General features: G+C 43.0%; 1 protein-coding gene across 1 annotated transcript; it reads left to right on the top strand.

The window, feature by feature from the left end:
- Positions 1-761: 761 nt before the first annotated feature.
- LOC137447950 (ras-like protein family member 11A-like) lies at positions 762-13034 on the top strand. The gene is made up of 4 exons (XM_068151966.1): positions 762-1396; positions 2846-2902; positions 5345-5427; positions 9746-13034. Exons 1-4 carry the CDS (start codon positions 1252-1254, stop codon positions 10211-10213), a joined length of 753 nt encoding a protein of 250 aa, XP_068008067.1. The 5' UTR covers positions 762-1251; the 3' UTR covers positions 10214-13034.
- Positions 13035-13307: the final 273 nt, after the last annotated feature.

Here is a 13307-nt window from a genome sequence, read left to right as displayed (position 1 = left end):
TGCTCATATCCGTGTCTCCCACGCAGTGTGACAGAGAACATATCTCAGGGGTACACTGCCTGTCAGGCTCACCTCTTGCCCCTGCTTCCTAAAGCTGCTCCAAGCTGCTCTTGCCCCTCTCTACAGGGGGAGAAGTCTTTCAAAGATAAATGTTCTAGCTGTATTTTCTGTAGTTTATTTTGCATCTGGTTTTTATTATTTACAGTTTTGCTTTATTCCCTCCCCACTGCTCTTCCCCTTTTTTCTCTTCCCCCCCCATTATCTTTGATAACTGGGAGTTGATTGTAGCGAGTGTATGGTTACATGCTGTCATCCCACCAGACCTTGTAGCCGCCAGCTGTCTTAAAACTATGCTGAGTTCTCCTATAGAAGTCTTTCTTTCTTCATTCCCTCTGTCTGGCTTCCTCCACCGAGTCCTTCCTCAGCCTTCCCAAGTCTGTCACCAGCCTTTAAATTCACTTTTTCCATGTTTGGAGAAACTGCAGTGTCCCAACCCAGTGCAAAGCCACATTCCAGCAGGCCATTTAGACTAACAACACGTATAAAGCAGCAGATCAAATGTATCTTGGAGGGTACATATGTGAGCTAGTATTTTGGAACAACCTACAGCTGCCTGAAAACTGAGGGGGGGTTGGGGGTGGAAATACGTTTTCCTCAAGTGTCCCATCAGCTGCAGTGCTCTGAAGGGGCCCAACTGCAGGACACAATAAGACAGGGAGAACAACAGAGCATGAATCCAATTGAAAATGCAAAGGAAGTGGACAGGCAGAACGGGATTATTCCAAGTGGCATGAGAGCAGAGCACGGGCGTGAGCGTATCTGGCTGCAAACACTCCCCTGATGACTGTAAACCAGAAGAATCTCGTTTGAGCAAAGAGCCAAGGGGCAGCACATAAAACAGGCAGTGGGGAGAGATAAAGCAGCAAGCGAGGGAGCGTGGTTGATGGAGGGACAGGCTGGTGCCCGGCTGGAGGAATGTCATGGTTTCACTTGTGATTGGCTGGGGAATGGAGGAGTCAGTTTTCACGGGGGCTGATCAAAAAGTTTCCTTTTGCTTTCCAAAGTTGCTGTCTGAGCAGAGGCAGCGGGAAGAGGAGGCCAGTCACTCTGACATTCCTCAGGAAAACTACTTAAATGAAATGAGAAGGCTTCTCTATCCAAGGATCTACAGCCAAGAACAGACGCCGAGAAGCTGTTTTCTTTCTTTTCTCCCCCAACTCCTCGTGGAGTTGAAGAGCTCTCATTTCTGGCATGCGTCTCATCTCTCAGGATACTATGTCACAGTATTCTACTAACTTTCTTTTGCTTCCCATACCAGAGTATCCTGTCTTAGACTGTGTGCCCAACAAAATCATCAAGCTGGTGGTGCTGGGTGGCAGTAGCGTTGGCAAGACAGGTAAGTCCACAGGTGTAGCTCTGTGCTTTTCCTTCCCACTATCCTTATGAGCTCCTTTGCAACTCGGGTACACCCAAGGCTGTGAAAACTCTTATCTGTGGCAGCTTGAACATCTGAAGTTACTTTTTTGATTTGAAAATGCTGAACAATCTGTGAGGTGGGATTTGCTGTAGGCTAGTGTGAACAGCCAACATGAGGGAGTGAAGAGGAAAGGGCACTGCCTTGAGAGCTCCGTGCTTACAAATGATTCTACTTAGTCTTGTGCAAATTTAACTCTGGCTAAATTTCCACACTCACAAAATGGGACCAGTAGGTTTTGTTCACCTGTTGTAAATGTTTTATGTTCTGCAGACACATAACAGCATGCAAGATGTGTCTTCTTGTATTATTTTTCAAAGGAAAGGAAAAGGAGAGAGGGTAAAGCAAGCAATATTTCTTCTGAATGTATGGTTTGTGATTTTGGAAATTATTAAGGCCAGATCTGAGGTTCTACCAGACATAGTCTTAGACTTGATCTTAGAGGTTTTTTTCCAACCAAAACAACTGTATGATTCTCTGATCCTAAAACATTGGTTTGGATTTGAAGCAGCCACATTTTCATATGTAGTTTGTTGAAGGTAGCTGCACAGTCCATTTTATTTAAAGCCACTAAAGAGGTGACCCAGTATCCACTGTGAGAAAAAACATACTGTAAATGAAATCCATGATGGAGTTGTTTGCAGAACAAACCCTTTTGTTTAGCCATTAACCAAGTGGCTTTGCAAATGATTAGGAATCTGCTGAGCTGAAAGCACTGCAGGAATAGAAGCTGCCACAATGGGATTTTAAGTGTTATAAAGTGACCAAGAAAAAGGGAAATGCTCTAATCCAGCACTGTAAGAAAGCACCACAGATTAAGGGGAATAGGCAGGGCCGGGATGCTGCAGCATGACCCATGTGTGCAGAGCACATGGGGTTTGTCTGCTGGATGTGATTAGATATCACTAATGGGTTTCATGAGGAGGGCTGAGGATTTGTAATGCTGGGAAGAGCTGTTACATCCATCACCCTCACTTCTTACATGACACTGAGCTCTTAAATGTGGAATTTGACTTAGTTTCAGTTTACTGGCTTGTTGCTCTTTATCTAAGTGATTTCCAACCAAAGGTGAGGTTGTTATACCTGCAATCCCAACAAACATCCCTCTGTACCTTGCACTGAACAGCCACACTGAATCTGAGCGGTAATTCCAGCAGGACATGCAAAAAACTCTCCATTAGCTACCACAGCCTGGCCCCAGATCTTTTCCTGTGAGTGCTGAGAGAAGCATTTGCAGAACAATATGTGAGCAAGTCAAAGATTAACTTGGTTTCATATTATACTAACTCTTCCAGTAAGATACTACATGTGTTCTGCAAAGATTGATTTTGGTTCCCATTACAGCCCCATGCTTTTTTCACTGTTTTACAGCCCTGGTTGTGCGCTTTCTTACCAAGAGATTTATTGGAGACTATGAAGCCAATACTGGTGAGTCTGCTTTCTACTGCAGTGCTGCAGATAGCTTGAAAAGAAATCTGCTCTGCTTTGTGACTGCTGCATATTACAGGAAAGCCAAGCAGTGTTAGATGTCCATAAGGTGCATATTTTCAGTTAATAGCCTCGAGCTATGAAAGCAATAAATCAAAGGCTCATTATTTATGATCCTTTTAGCTATTTTTTTTCCCCAGCTTGATGGAAAAGGATCAGAGTAAAAGGTTTGCTTGGGGACATACCTATACTAATATGCAGGCTCCAGAAACAACTTGCATATCGACCAAACCACAGAAACCCAATGCTGCTCTCTCTGCAACCTCAGGGAAGCCAGAGGAATTCCAAAGTGCATAAAAGGCAGTTTGGAACTTTTTCTGTGTACTCCCTGTTTTCAGAGCCTTTTAGGACAAGGGAGACTTCCAAATCAAAGTCTTCTCCCCACTAGAGAAGTAAAGTGACCACGCAAACTGCTTCTGCTGCATTTCTTATTTAATCCTCACACCTGAGAGGATAAGTTCGTGTGACCTGTTTAATTCTCTGTTCCAATAAAGTGCCAACAGTACTGGCCAGAAGGGATCTATGTACACCAGCCTTAAAGGGGGCTGCAGTGAGGTGAGGGTTGGTCTCTTCTCCCTCCTAGCAGGTGACAGAATGCAAGGAAATGGCCTGAAACTGTGCCAGGGCTGGTTTAGGTTGGATATCAGAAACAATTTCTTTTCTGTAAGTGTAGTCAGGCATTGGAACAGGCTGCCCAGGGAGGTGGTGGAGTCACCATCCCTGGAAATGTTCAAGAAATGTGTGGGCATGGTACTTTGGGACATGGTTTAATGGCCATGGTGCTGTCAGGTCAGTGGTGGAACTCAATGGCCTTAGAGGTCTTTTTGAACCAAAACAATTCTATGATTCTATTCTGTGATTCTATACCTGCTAGCACATTCCAAACATAGACCATCTCACAGTTTTTGGGTGAAAGAGGACAAAGTCAAAGCAGTGATTGCTTTGTTTTGGAGATGCCTAATGAATTGAGAACAATGAGTTAGGAAAGGAGATGGCAGTACAAGACACCTTTGATCTCTGCTTGTCTGATGAAACACAATCTGAAAGCTCCTTCCTACAGCTCCCTCTCGCTGACCCTAGGTAACCTTGATGGTTGGCTGCACTATTTCTCTTTCTTTTCCTCTATCTCTTCTATGGGAGGCTGTACATTAAGTTAGACTTTGGAGCTTTGCAGTGGATTGCTGCCAGAAACATTGCTGAGAACCACATGCTTTTCTCATTAAGCCACCAGCCCAACAGCCATGATGCAGAAGAAACAAATATGCCAGAAATAAGAAACAGGTGGCAGTGTATTTGTGAGCACTCAACCATGCTTCTCTTTCAACTGGGTGTAAGGCAGAGTGCAGGCAGTGGCTGGAAGTACCTGCATCACAGAGAGGAATAGAGTAGGTAGTGTTAGATAATGGTTGGACTCAATGATCTTAAAGGTCTTATTCAAATTAAGCAGTTCTATGTTGTCTGGTCTCATTTTAGGGGTGTAGTGTCTGCCATAAAAGAGTATCCTTTTTCATCTCAAAATATGATCTGTTTTCCAGAACAATAATTTTATATTTATGTGTATGTTCCAGAAGGGCTAGATTACCTCACAGGCTCAGAATTAAAACATAGCATGACAACCTCAGAATCCCAGCATGGTGGGGCTTGGAAGGGACCTCTGATGATCATCTAGTCTGTTCCACCCTGCTAAAGCAGGGTCACCCACAGCAGGTTGCCCAGGATCACAATATCCAGGTGGGTTTGGAATCTCTCCAGAAAGGAGACTCCACAACCTCTCTGGGCAGGCTGCTCCAGGGCTCCAGAACCTTCACAGCCAAGAAGTTTTTCCTCACTTTTAAGTGGAAAAATAATGTTGGATTCAGGTGCAGTTACTAGGAAGAAAATTAACTCTATCCCAGCTGAGACCAGGACACTTTGCTGTACTAAATCTCCTTGTATTGCACATGTTTCTGTAAGCTCATGCTCTTTTCCACTGGAATGAAACTACCTGTTTCATTGAATCAAAGACGATTTCCTGGCGTGATGGCATTATTGTTACTAGCTGATATGCCTGTTAATCCAAGTTCTTTACTCTCCAGTACATTAGAGGTCAATGCTATGGATCATTCATAAGATCCAAACTGAAGTTATCATAGTCACTTAACTTGCAATAACACAATAAAGTTCAAGTCCAGGCTAGTAATGGTTTTATTAGAGCTGAATCACTCCTAGATAGCTTGAACTAGTCTTTAGCCCTGAATATGTCATTCAGATTAACCTGAAGTGAGTGTCTAGTCTTTGGGGATTGCAACTGAACTCTGATAAGCTCACACAAATCCCAAAGAGCTTTATGAACTTTTTCTTCTGTGCTGCAGTCACTCACTAATGATTTTACTTTTCCACCAGGTGCTTTGTATTCAAGGAAGTTCACCATAGATGGGGAACAGATCTCTCTCCAGGTGCAGGATACTCCCTTTGTTTCACTGGAGGTAAATACCTGCTTGGTGTACTGGTACTTTACCACACTGTTAGTGGCTCTTGTTTGTCACCAGCACTTTCATCTGTAAGTAACTCCACTTATCAGCAGAAAAATACCTGGGCTTGACCAAATGAAGACTAAAGGGCCCACCTTAAGCCCCACCAAAACAAGCCCTTGAAGAGGTTAAATCAGGCTCCTTTAAGAGTAAGTTGAAATTAAAGCTGTTTCAAACACATTACTGCATCCCCAGCCTAAACCCCAGCAGTAAAATCATCATCTGGCTCACTTCTGCAAGCTCCTTGACTGTTTTATTTATTTATTTATTTTTGTCAAGGGTTTTTTGTCCCCAGATGGCAGACAACTCACCTGCCTAGAGGCTCATCTTGGACCTTTCTACACACCCAGAATCAATAAAAGGTGTTTCTTTCCAAGGGGACAGGCCTCACAGCAGTTGTCATTTCCAGCTAGGGTGGTTTTCAGTGGTTTCCTTACCTTTTCTCAGTTTAATATTAAACTAGGAATCTACTTCTAGTAATATTTTTCCAAGCAAGATCTAAGATTAAGATGTTGGTTTTTTTTTTGCTTTGAGATCTGCTTCACATACAGAAAAAGGATGAAAATAGTGTCCAAGCAGCAGGAAATATAATATTTATTTGTACTAAATTTGAGAGTAACAATTCATGTAGAGTAGCTGAGGTTTCATGATAAAATTAGGTGTCTTCTTGTTATTATCAAACCTAAACTTCTTGGTTCAGCCTTAACCTCAATCTAAGCTCAGATATCTGTCTGGATGGGAACACTGCCTTCTCTGATACTCTCTGAGGCTAGCCCTGGACAGCTTTACATACCTGGTTTTGTCTGCAGGGACCCATGAGCACCTGGGCTCATTTCTGTGCTGCAGAACTGTCCCATCCTGAGTTTACAGAAGGGGAGCTCCCACAGCCTCAGTTTCCATTTCTGTTTTTTTCTGATGACTGGGGGTAGATTTAAGCAGAAAGCTTTGACAAAGTTTCACACTGATGCTTTTGGGGTTGCACAGAGCAGAGGAGAAGACCTCTCATTTACTCTGGGCACTAAAAAGCAAACAAAAGCTGCTATGGAAGTCCTCCAAATACAAAGGCCCTGTGCCAGCTTGCTTAGAGGGGACCTGCAAAGAAGAGCTGTGGGTGGTGATTAGCCACAATTGGGACTGCCTGATAAAGACTTAACAAAGGGAATGCCCTCTCTGTTGTATCCCATGGAGAAAGGAGAGAGTGAAAGGATTTAATTCCCTCTTTCACCCCAGATATATGTTTATTTTCCAGTTTCTTTGTTTTAATTGAGACTGTGCCCTACAGTTCTGTGACAGGAGCTCCACAAAGTTTAGTAATGCCAGCAGCTGAGGTTTCTTAATCAGGAATTATTTTAATGTAGTCAGTATTTCATTTCCTTTGTCCCAAACAAAGGTCTGCACTGTTTCAACACTTCCCACAGACACACTTATCTTAGCCTCCATCTGTTTGCATCAAATGATGTATCTGAAATAATTTGAAGGGACTATTCCTGAAAAAGACTTACTCAGACTGAGAATAGGTTGGATTTTTCTGTTAAAATCCTTGAGGAAAAGAGTTTCTTGCTCTCAGGAAGGGGAGGAAGTCATGTGGAATCCCTCAGGATTCTAGCCACACCGGAAATGTGAATATTTAACGGAGAGACTGAAGCAAACAGAAACTGATTTTGTTAGGCAGTTCATTGCTGCCTGGTCTCTGCACAGCAAATAACTGTGTGTGTTTCAGAATTCATCCTGGAGCAGAGATTTCCATTTAAAAAGTAGCCCATTAGCCTTTGATTTTCCTGAATAAAGCATTCCAGGGGGGATTATCCATCCAGCTCACTACTGGGTGGGCCTAGCTGGAGTAACAGGGAATTTCTGCTCATTAGGGCTCTCTGGGTCTACACCTTCTCCAAAACCATTTTCAAACGCTTGCCAGAGCAATTAGTTCTTTTTCCCCGTGAAAGGAGTTTGCTGGTGAAAAGAGGCTAGCAGGACATGAAGGGTGGCTAATTATCTACAGATTGGGTGCAACCCAGGCACCAACAGTGCAAATTGCCCTTCTTCCCACAGTCTGCCCTGTCCTGGCTTCAATTCCCACTCGTTAACTTTTTATGCAAGACTGCTGGTGAGGCTCTCTTCATTTGTGTGCAACTCTGCTGGGTTTGGGGGTTGAGGGTTTGGGGAGAGATAGAGGCATGATAAGAGCATCTGTTAAACCATTTACCTGCTAACAGGAGTTAAGAGTTACTGTGAGCAAAGAACTACTAGGTGTGATGAACCAGTGTCTGTTGGCAATACTGAAACACAGTTAGCAGAACTCCTGTTGAAAGTTATGAGCCTAATTTATAGCCTGAGCCCTCAGAAATTCCTCTTCCTGCTCACAGAAGAGCCTTGTCAGCAGTCCTGCTTTTACTGTCTCATCTACCACTAATGAGATGATCACTTTTGCTTGTTCTTTTCCACCTCTGCTTCCTGAATTTAGGCTTTATAATTCATATTTACACATCTTAATATAAGTGATCTGTTTGGGGAGATTGCTGAGAACACACAAACTCTGTTAAAATGGATGTGAATGGAACATATATATTCTATAGATAATGGAACATATGTTCTGAAGGGCTTGCTGAGGATTTCTTGGCCAGAATTTAGTAATAACAATAAAAAGACTTTGGGCTCTGTATTCAAGCTGTTGAACTCCCCCTAAATGCACAAAAGCCTCTCATTCCTCTCCAATGCATCAGGAGCTGAATATTGAATATCCTTGGTGCCTTGTTGGATGTGAAAGGAATTACAAAGTTCCAGAAAACCTGTATTTAGAGGAATTCCATTGTTCTATGAATGCCAGTTTGTACAAACCAAGCATACTGGCAGTAGCTGCAGCATGGATCTCCCTCTCTGACTGGGTTACAGGCCAGCATAGACAACAAAGAGTAGAGGATTAGCTGAAAATAGCTTCATTTTGAAAAGTGAGCTGATGTCTTTTCAAGCCCACAGGACTGTGTTCAGTTTTATATTCGCAGCTCTGAGGATTGTTATGGCTGGCTGAGTGGGAGTGGTGATGGGCTGAGCAAATGTGTGAGCAACAAAACAATAATATAAACCCATTGCTGCTGCACAAATGAGCAGTGAGACCTTGCCACATTTTCAGCTCCAGTAATTGGTTATTTGTTAGAAATTGCTTTTTCAAAGGAGCTTTGCCTTTTGAGTATCTGGAGACCTACATGGCAGAAAAAACAGAGTTACTGAGAACCCTCAATCTGTGGAGATAGTAAACAGAGAAATAGAAAAAGCCCTGAAAAAAACACCTTGGGGGACAATTGTTCACTTGCAGTAGTGAATTTTATAAAGCTCTTGCCATGACCATCATAATTTTATCCACTATAAAAACACAGGTTGCTGTCACACTGGTTTAGCACAATGGAATACAGAACAAAATTTTCACTGCCACTGCTTTGGCTGCTCTCTCATTTTCAACTAATTGGCTCTGGCCCCTGTCCACATTGCTGCTTACCTGTAATATGTTACTGTCACAGGGGAAATTTCATGGAACCATAGAATTGTTTCTGTTAGAAAAGACCTCTAAGATCATTGAGTCCAGTTGACCTAACACCACCATGGCCATTAAACCATGTCCCAAAGTGCCATGTCCGCACATTCCTTGAACACCTCCAGGGATGGTGACTCTACCACCTCCCTCAGTAGCTTGTTCCAACGCCTGACCACTCTTGCAGGAAAGAAATTTTTCTTAATATCTTACCTCAACCTCCCCTGGCACCACCTGAGGCCATTTCCTCTTGTTCTATCATCTGATAATAAGGAGAAGAGCCCAATTCCCACCTCACTCCAACCTCCTTTCAGGGAGTTGCAGAGAGCCAGAAGGTCTCCCCTCAGCCTCCTTTTCTCCAGGCTGAACAAGCCCAGTTCCCCCAGCTGCTCCTCACCAGCCCTGTTCTCCAGACCCTTCACCAGCTTTGTTGCCCTTCTCTGGACCTGCTCCAGCTCCTCAATGTCCTTCTTGGAGTGAGGAGCCCAAAACAGAACCAAATATTTGAGGTATGACATCACCAATGCTGAATAGAGGGGCAAAATTTCTCCTTTCTCTGGTACATTCCCCAGCAGTCAGAGGGGTTTGTGCTTGTCCCCTGAGAAACAGCCATAGGTTCTAGAATCATAAAATCATAGAATTGTTAGGTTAAAGCAAAGCTCCGAGAAGCTATCACGTTGCATGACTGTTTGCCCTGTCTGCTCCTCGTTCTCAGCTTTCTAACCTCACACCTCTTGGATTTGCCTGCAGGATGACACTGACAGCATCTGCTGCCAGGAGCAGATAAACCGGTCAATCTACTGGGCAGATGGCTTCGTTTTTGTTTACTCCATCACAGACTATGAGAGCTACCGAGTCATCCGGCCCCTCCACCAGCACATCCGCAAGATCCACCCCAACGCTAACATCCCCCTGCTCCTGATGGCCAACAAAGGCGACCTCCTGCGAGCCAGGCAAGTGTCCTCCAAAGAAGGCCTCCAGCTGGCCAGTGAACTGGGAGGTACTTACTATGAAGTATCAGCCCGGGAGAACTGTGAGGGAGTGCATGAAGCCTTCCAACAGCTTTGCCAGGAGGTTAGCAGGATGATTGGGAGCTGCAATGGGGAGAAACGAAGAGGCCTCCACCTCGTCCGACCCAAGTCTCCAAACATGCAGGACTTAAAGAGACGTTTGAAGCAGGCTCTGACTTCCAAAGGGAAATCTGCTACTACACTTTGATGTAGCCAACAGAAATTGTTTTCCACAGCCCTGAAAAAAAAGCAAGAGAAGCAGCTGGTCATAAGAGGTGCAGCTGGAACTCAGCAGCTGGGATCTGGGGGGACTCTTACATTTTATCTTTACATCTTCCTTAAAAACCCTGTGCTCATTCAGCAAAGGAACAGACAGAATTTGCTCTTTGGGGCAGGGATTTAGAAAGTGGTTTGAAAAATAGATTGTCCCAAATGATTTCCTTTTTCAAAGGGACACAGTCAAATAGTTTAGGCTTAAAAATGTGGCTTTTGTTAATAAAAATAATTAAATCCTACTTATAAGAGAAGTGGCTTCTCTTGAGGATGGTTGTAGCCTCAAATACAGGCCACAAGCTACAGCAGGACAGGAGGAGAAGGATGCGAGCTGTACTGAGCGAGCAAAACTGACCAGATTTGCTCAGTCACAAGACTGGAAAATGAAGGCAAAAAGTGAATGAAGAGCATAAATAGTGAAAAGTAGTCACTGAAAGCTTTTAAATTGCAGATTGGAAAGTGTTCTTAGCAACGTGAGGAGAGATCTGTTCATATGGAAGCGTTAGTCTTGCAGTGTCTCTTTAAACGGAAATTCTTTAAAAAATCACTATTTGGTCAGATTATTTTCCCTTAAACAAATACTGTCTTTTTCTGAAAGTGATTAGGAGGACAAAATACACACCTGTAGCAGCATGTTGTAGTCAGTTTCTCAGAGGTGTACTTCACCTTTCCTATGTGGCAATGAGAGGGATAAATAGAGCAGTGAGGTTTAAAACCTGCAAAGAAATGGACTGCATTAATCAAGAACAAGGAGGTGACCTAAAGCTATTCCCCTTTTTTTCCTCCAAACTAGTTAGTTTTCAAGTTCAAGATGCTGTTTTAAAGACACGAGGCCCTTGCATAAAATATGTTTAATTAATTAGATACTTGGTTTGTTTGTTTGTTGGTTGGTTGGTTTAAAGAAGGAAGGGTTTTATGATGCCTGAAAATGCTGTCTTAGGGAATTCGTTGTTTTGCTCTTTGCCTTAAGACCAGACCTGACTCCATACCTCAGGATGTAAATCACCAGTCTATCCCAACACCTTTCACTGGTAGCATCTCACTGCCTTGCGTCTCAGCATGTACAAAGGATTTGAAGCTGCATCCTGTGAGCTGCCCTGTTTTATGGCAGCACTAACAACAACATCAAGCATCCATCATTCCCTTCTCAATGAGAGTGGAAGGACACTGGGTTGGACGATGTGAAAGTGATGGTGCCACAGTCTTTTCTTTGAACAGCCCATATGAGCAATTCACAGGACCATGCAATGAAGTAAAGCTCAATGATTTACACTTGGGAACACAGAAAGGAAAATCCTCATTTGGTGGCTACAGAAAAATAATCCCAGCTGCATTTTCAGCTGGTGATACTGAGCTAAATCAACCTTTTACTCCTTATGAGCAGCAAAAATGTAAACTGAGTCTGATGAGTATTTATATAGCTCAGGGCCTGGAAATGTATTTTATATTAAACTACTCTAGTCAAGTATTTCCTTATCACCTGGATGTGCTCTACCTACAGCTCACTTTCTGGTTTATTGATTGATTTCCACAGCTGCTCATCTCAGAATGTCTCATCTTCTGATTCATTTCAGATTCTTTTATTCACACCAAAGCACTGCACCTTTGTATGAAATTAGTTTCAAGTGCTAGTAGGAGGGGAAAAGGAAAGTTGGATCATCCAAACAGGGACTCACAGAATCACAGAATCATAGAATGGTGGGTGCTGGAACGGACCTCTGGAGATTACCCTGTTCAACCCTCCTGCTAAAGCAGGGTCACCCACAGCAGCTTGCACAGGGTCACAATATCAGAGGAGTTTGGAATCTCTCCAGAGACGGAGACTCCACAACCTCTCTTGACAGACTGCTCCAGGACTCTGGCACTCTCACAGCAAAGAATTTTCTCCTCCTGTTCAGATGGAACCTCCTGGGTTCCAGTTTGTGCCTGTTGCACCTTGTCCCATGACAGGCCATCACTGAGAATAGTCTGGCCCCATCCTCTTCACCTCTACCCTTTAGGTATTGATCAGCATTGATAAGATCAAATGCTATCAGAGGATTCCATGGCCAGCTAACAATGTGCTGTCTGATCAGTGTCATTATTCAGTGCAGGTACTTTGGTGTGGTGTTTATCAGAACAGAATTTCAATATATTAAATTACTAATAGCAGAGCTCAAGTTTTGGATCTAAAGATGTCATAACATGAAACAGAGCAAACAGCTTGTGAGAGAGACACAAACTGCACGTTGTTTCCATTGGAAAAATGATCACCAATTTGGAGTAGCAATTAAATATTTTACTGTCCCAGTACTATAGAACCAGGGCTGAATTTGCCAAAGACAATTTGCTGCCAACAAAACAGTTGTTGTCAGAGTCTAAGAGAACTGGGTACTTCAGCTTGTTAACTTCATTTGGCACTTGATCCTTCAGCTCTAATCCTTTCTGACTTGGGAAGAAAGTTCAACAAATTTCAAACCTGCCAACGTTTTATATTCAATAGAGATTAATAAAATCATGCAGGGTCTTTCCTGAGTAGTGTATAAAATCACTCCTTTATGTCTCATGTTCTTGATCCTTGTTTATGCTAAAAGTATGGTCTTTTTCCTTTCTTATAAACTAATACACCCTGCTTTGGAAGTATACACAAGTATTCCTACATTTGTTGGTCTCCATAAGTCAATATTCCTACATTCCTGTGGCAGTGTTGGGGAAAATAAAGTCTATATTTTAACTAAAGCCAAAAAATACTGAAACATTTAAGTCTTCTCCTAAACACTAACATGTGGAAAACATTTCTTCTGTTCCAGAGACTTGAGTCTAGTATTTCCTTTGTTCATTGACCAGCAATACAAATCCTGTAATAGCTCTGATACTAGTTTTAAGCCAGGACATACCATCTACAGAGGACAATAGAGCTTAGCATTTTTATTAGCAGCACAGCACATAAGCAGCAGAATACAGCCACCGAAGCTAAGCAAGGCTAAGGAAGGAGAGTGGTAGCAAGAAAAAGCAGGGAGAAGAGAACACTACAGAATTAAGTGCCTAAA

This window comes from Melanerpes formicivorus, unplaced genomic scaffold (genome assembly GCF_026170545.1).
Source record: "Melanerpes formicivorus ecotype bairdi unplaced genomic scaffold, bMelFor1.0.p_v2 SCAF_22, whole genome shotgun sequence".
Lineage (NCBI taxonomy): Eukaryota > Metazoa > Chordata > Aves > Piciformes > Picidae > Melanerpes > Melanerpes formicivorus.
The sequence above is the reverse complement of the archived record's forward strand: the minus strand, read 5'-3'. Positions and strand labels throughout refer to the sequence as shown.

What these genes read in the sequence shown, in the direction of transcription:
- LOC137447950 (XM_068151966.1), top strand. Translation starts at nt 1,252, where the DNA reads ATGCGTCTCATCTCTCAGGATACTATGTCACAGTATTCTACTAACTTT. An exon ending in CAGTAGCGTTGGCAAGACAG is followed by an intron (nt 1,397 to 2,845) that starts GTAAGTCCACAG and finishes ACTGTTTTACAG; the next exon opens with CCCTGGTTGTGCGCTTTCTT. An exon ending in CTCCCTTTGTTTCACTGGAG is followed by an intron (nt 5,428 to 9,745) that starts GTAAATACCTGC and finishes ATTTGCCTGCAG; the next exon opens with GATGACACTGACAGCATCTG.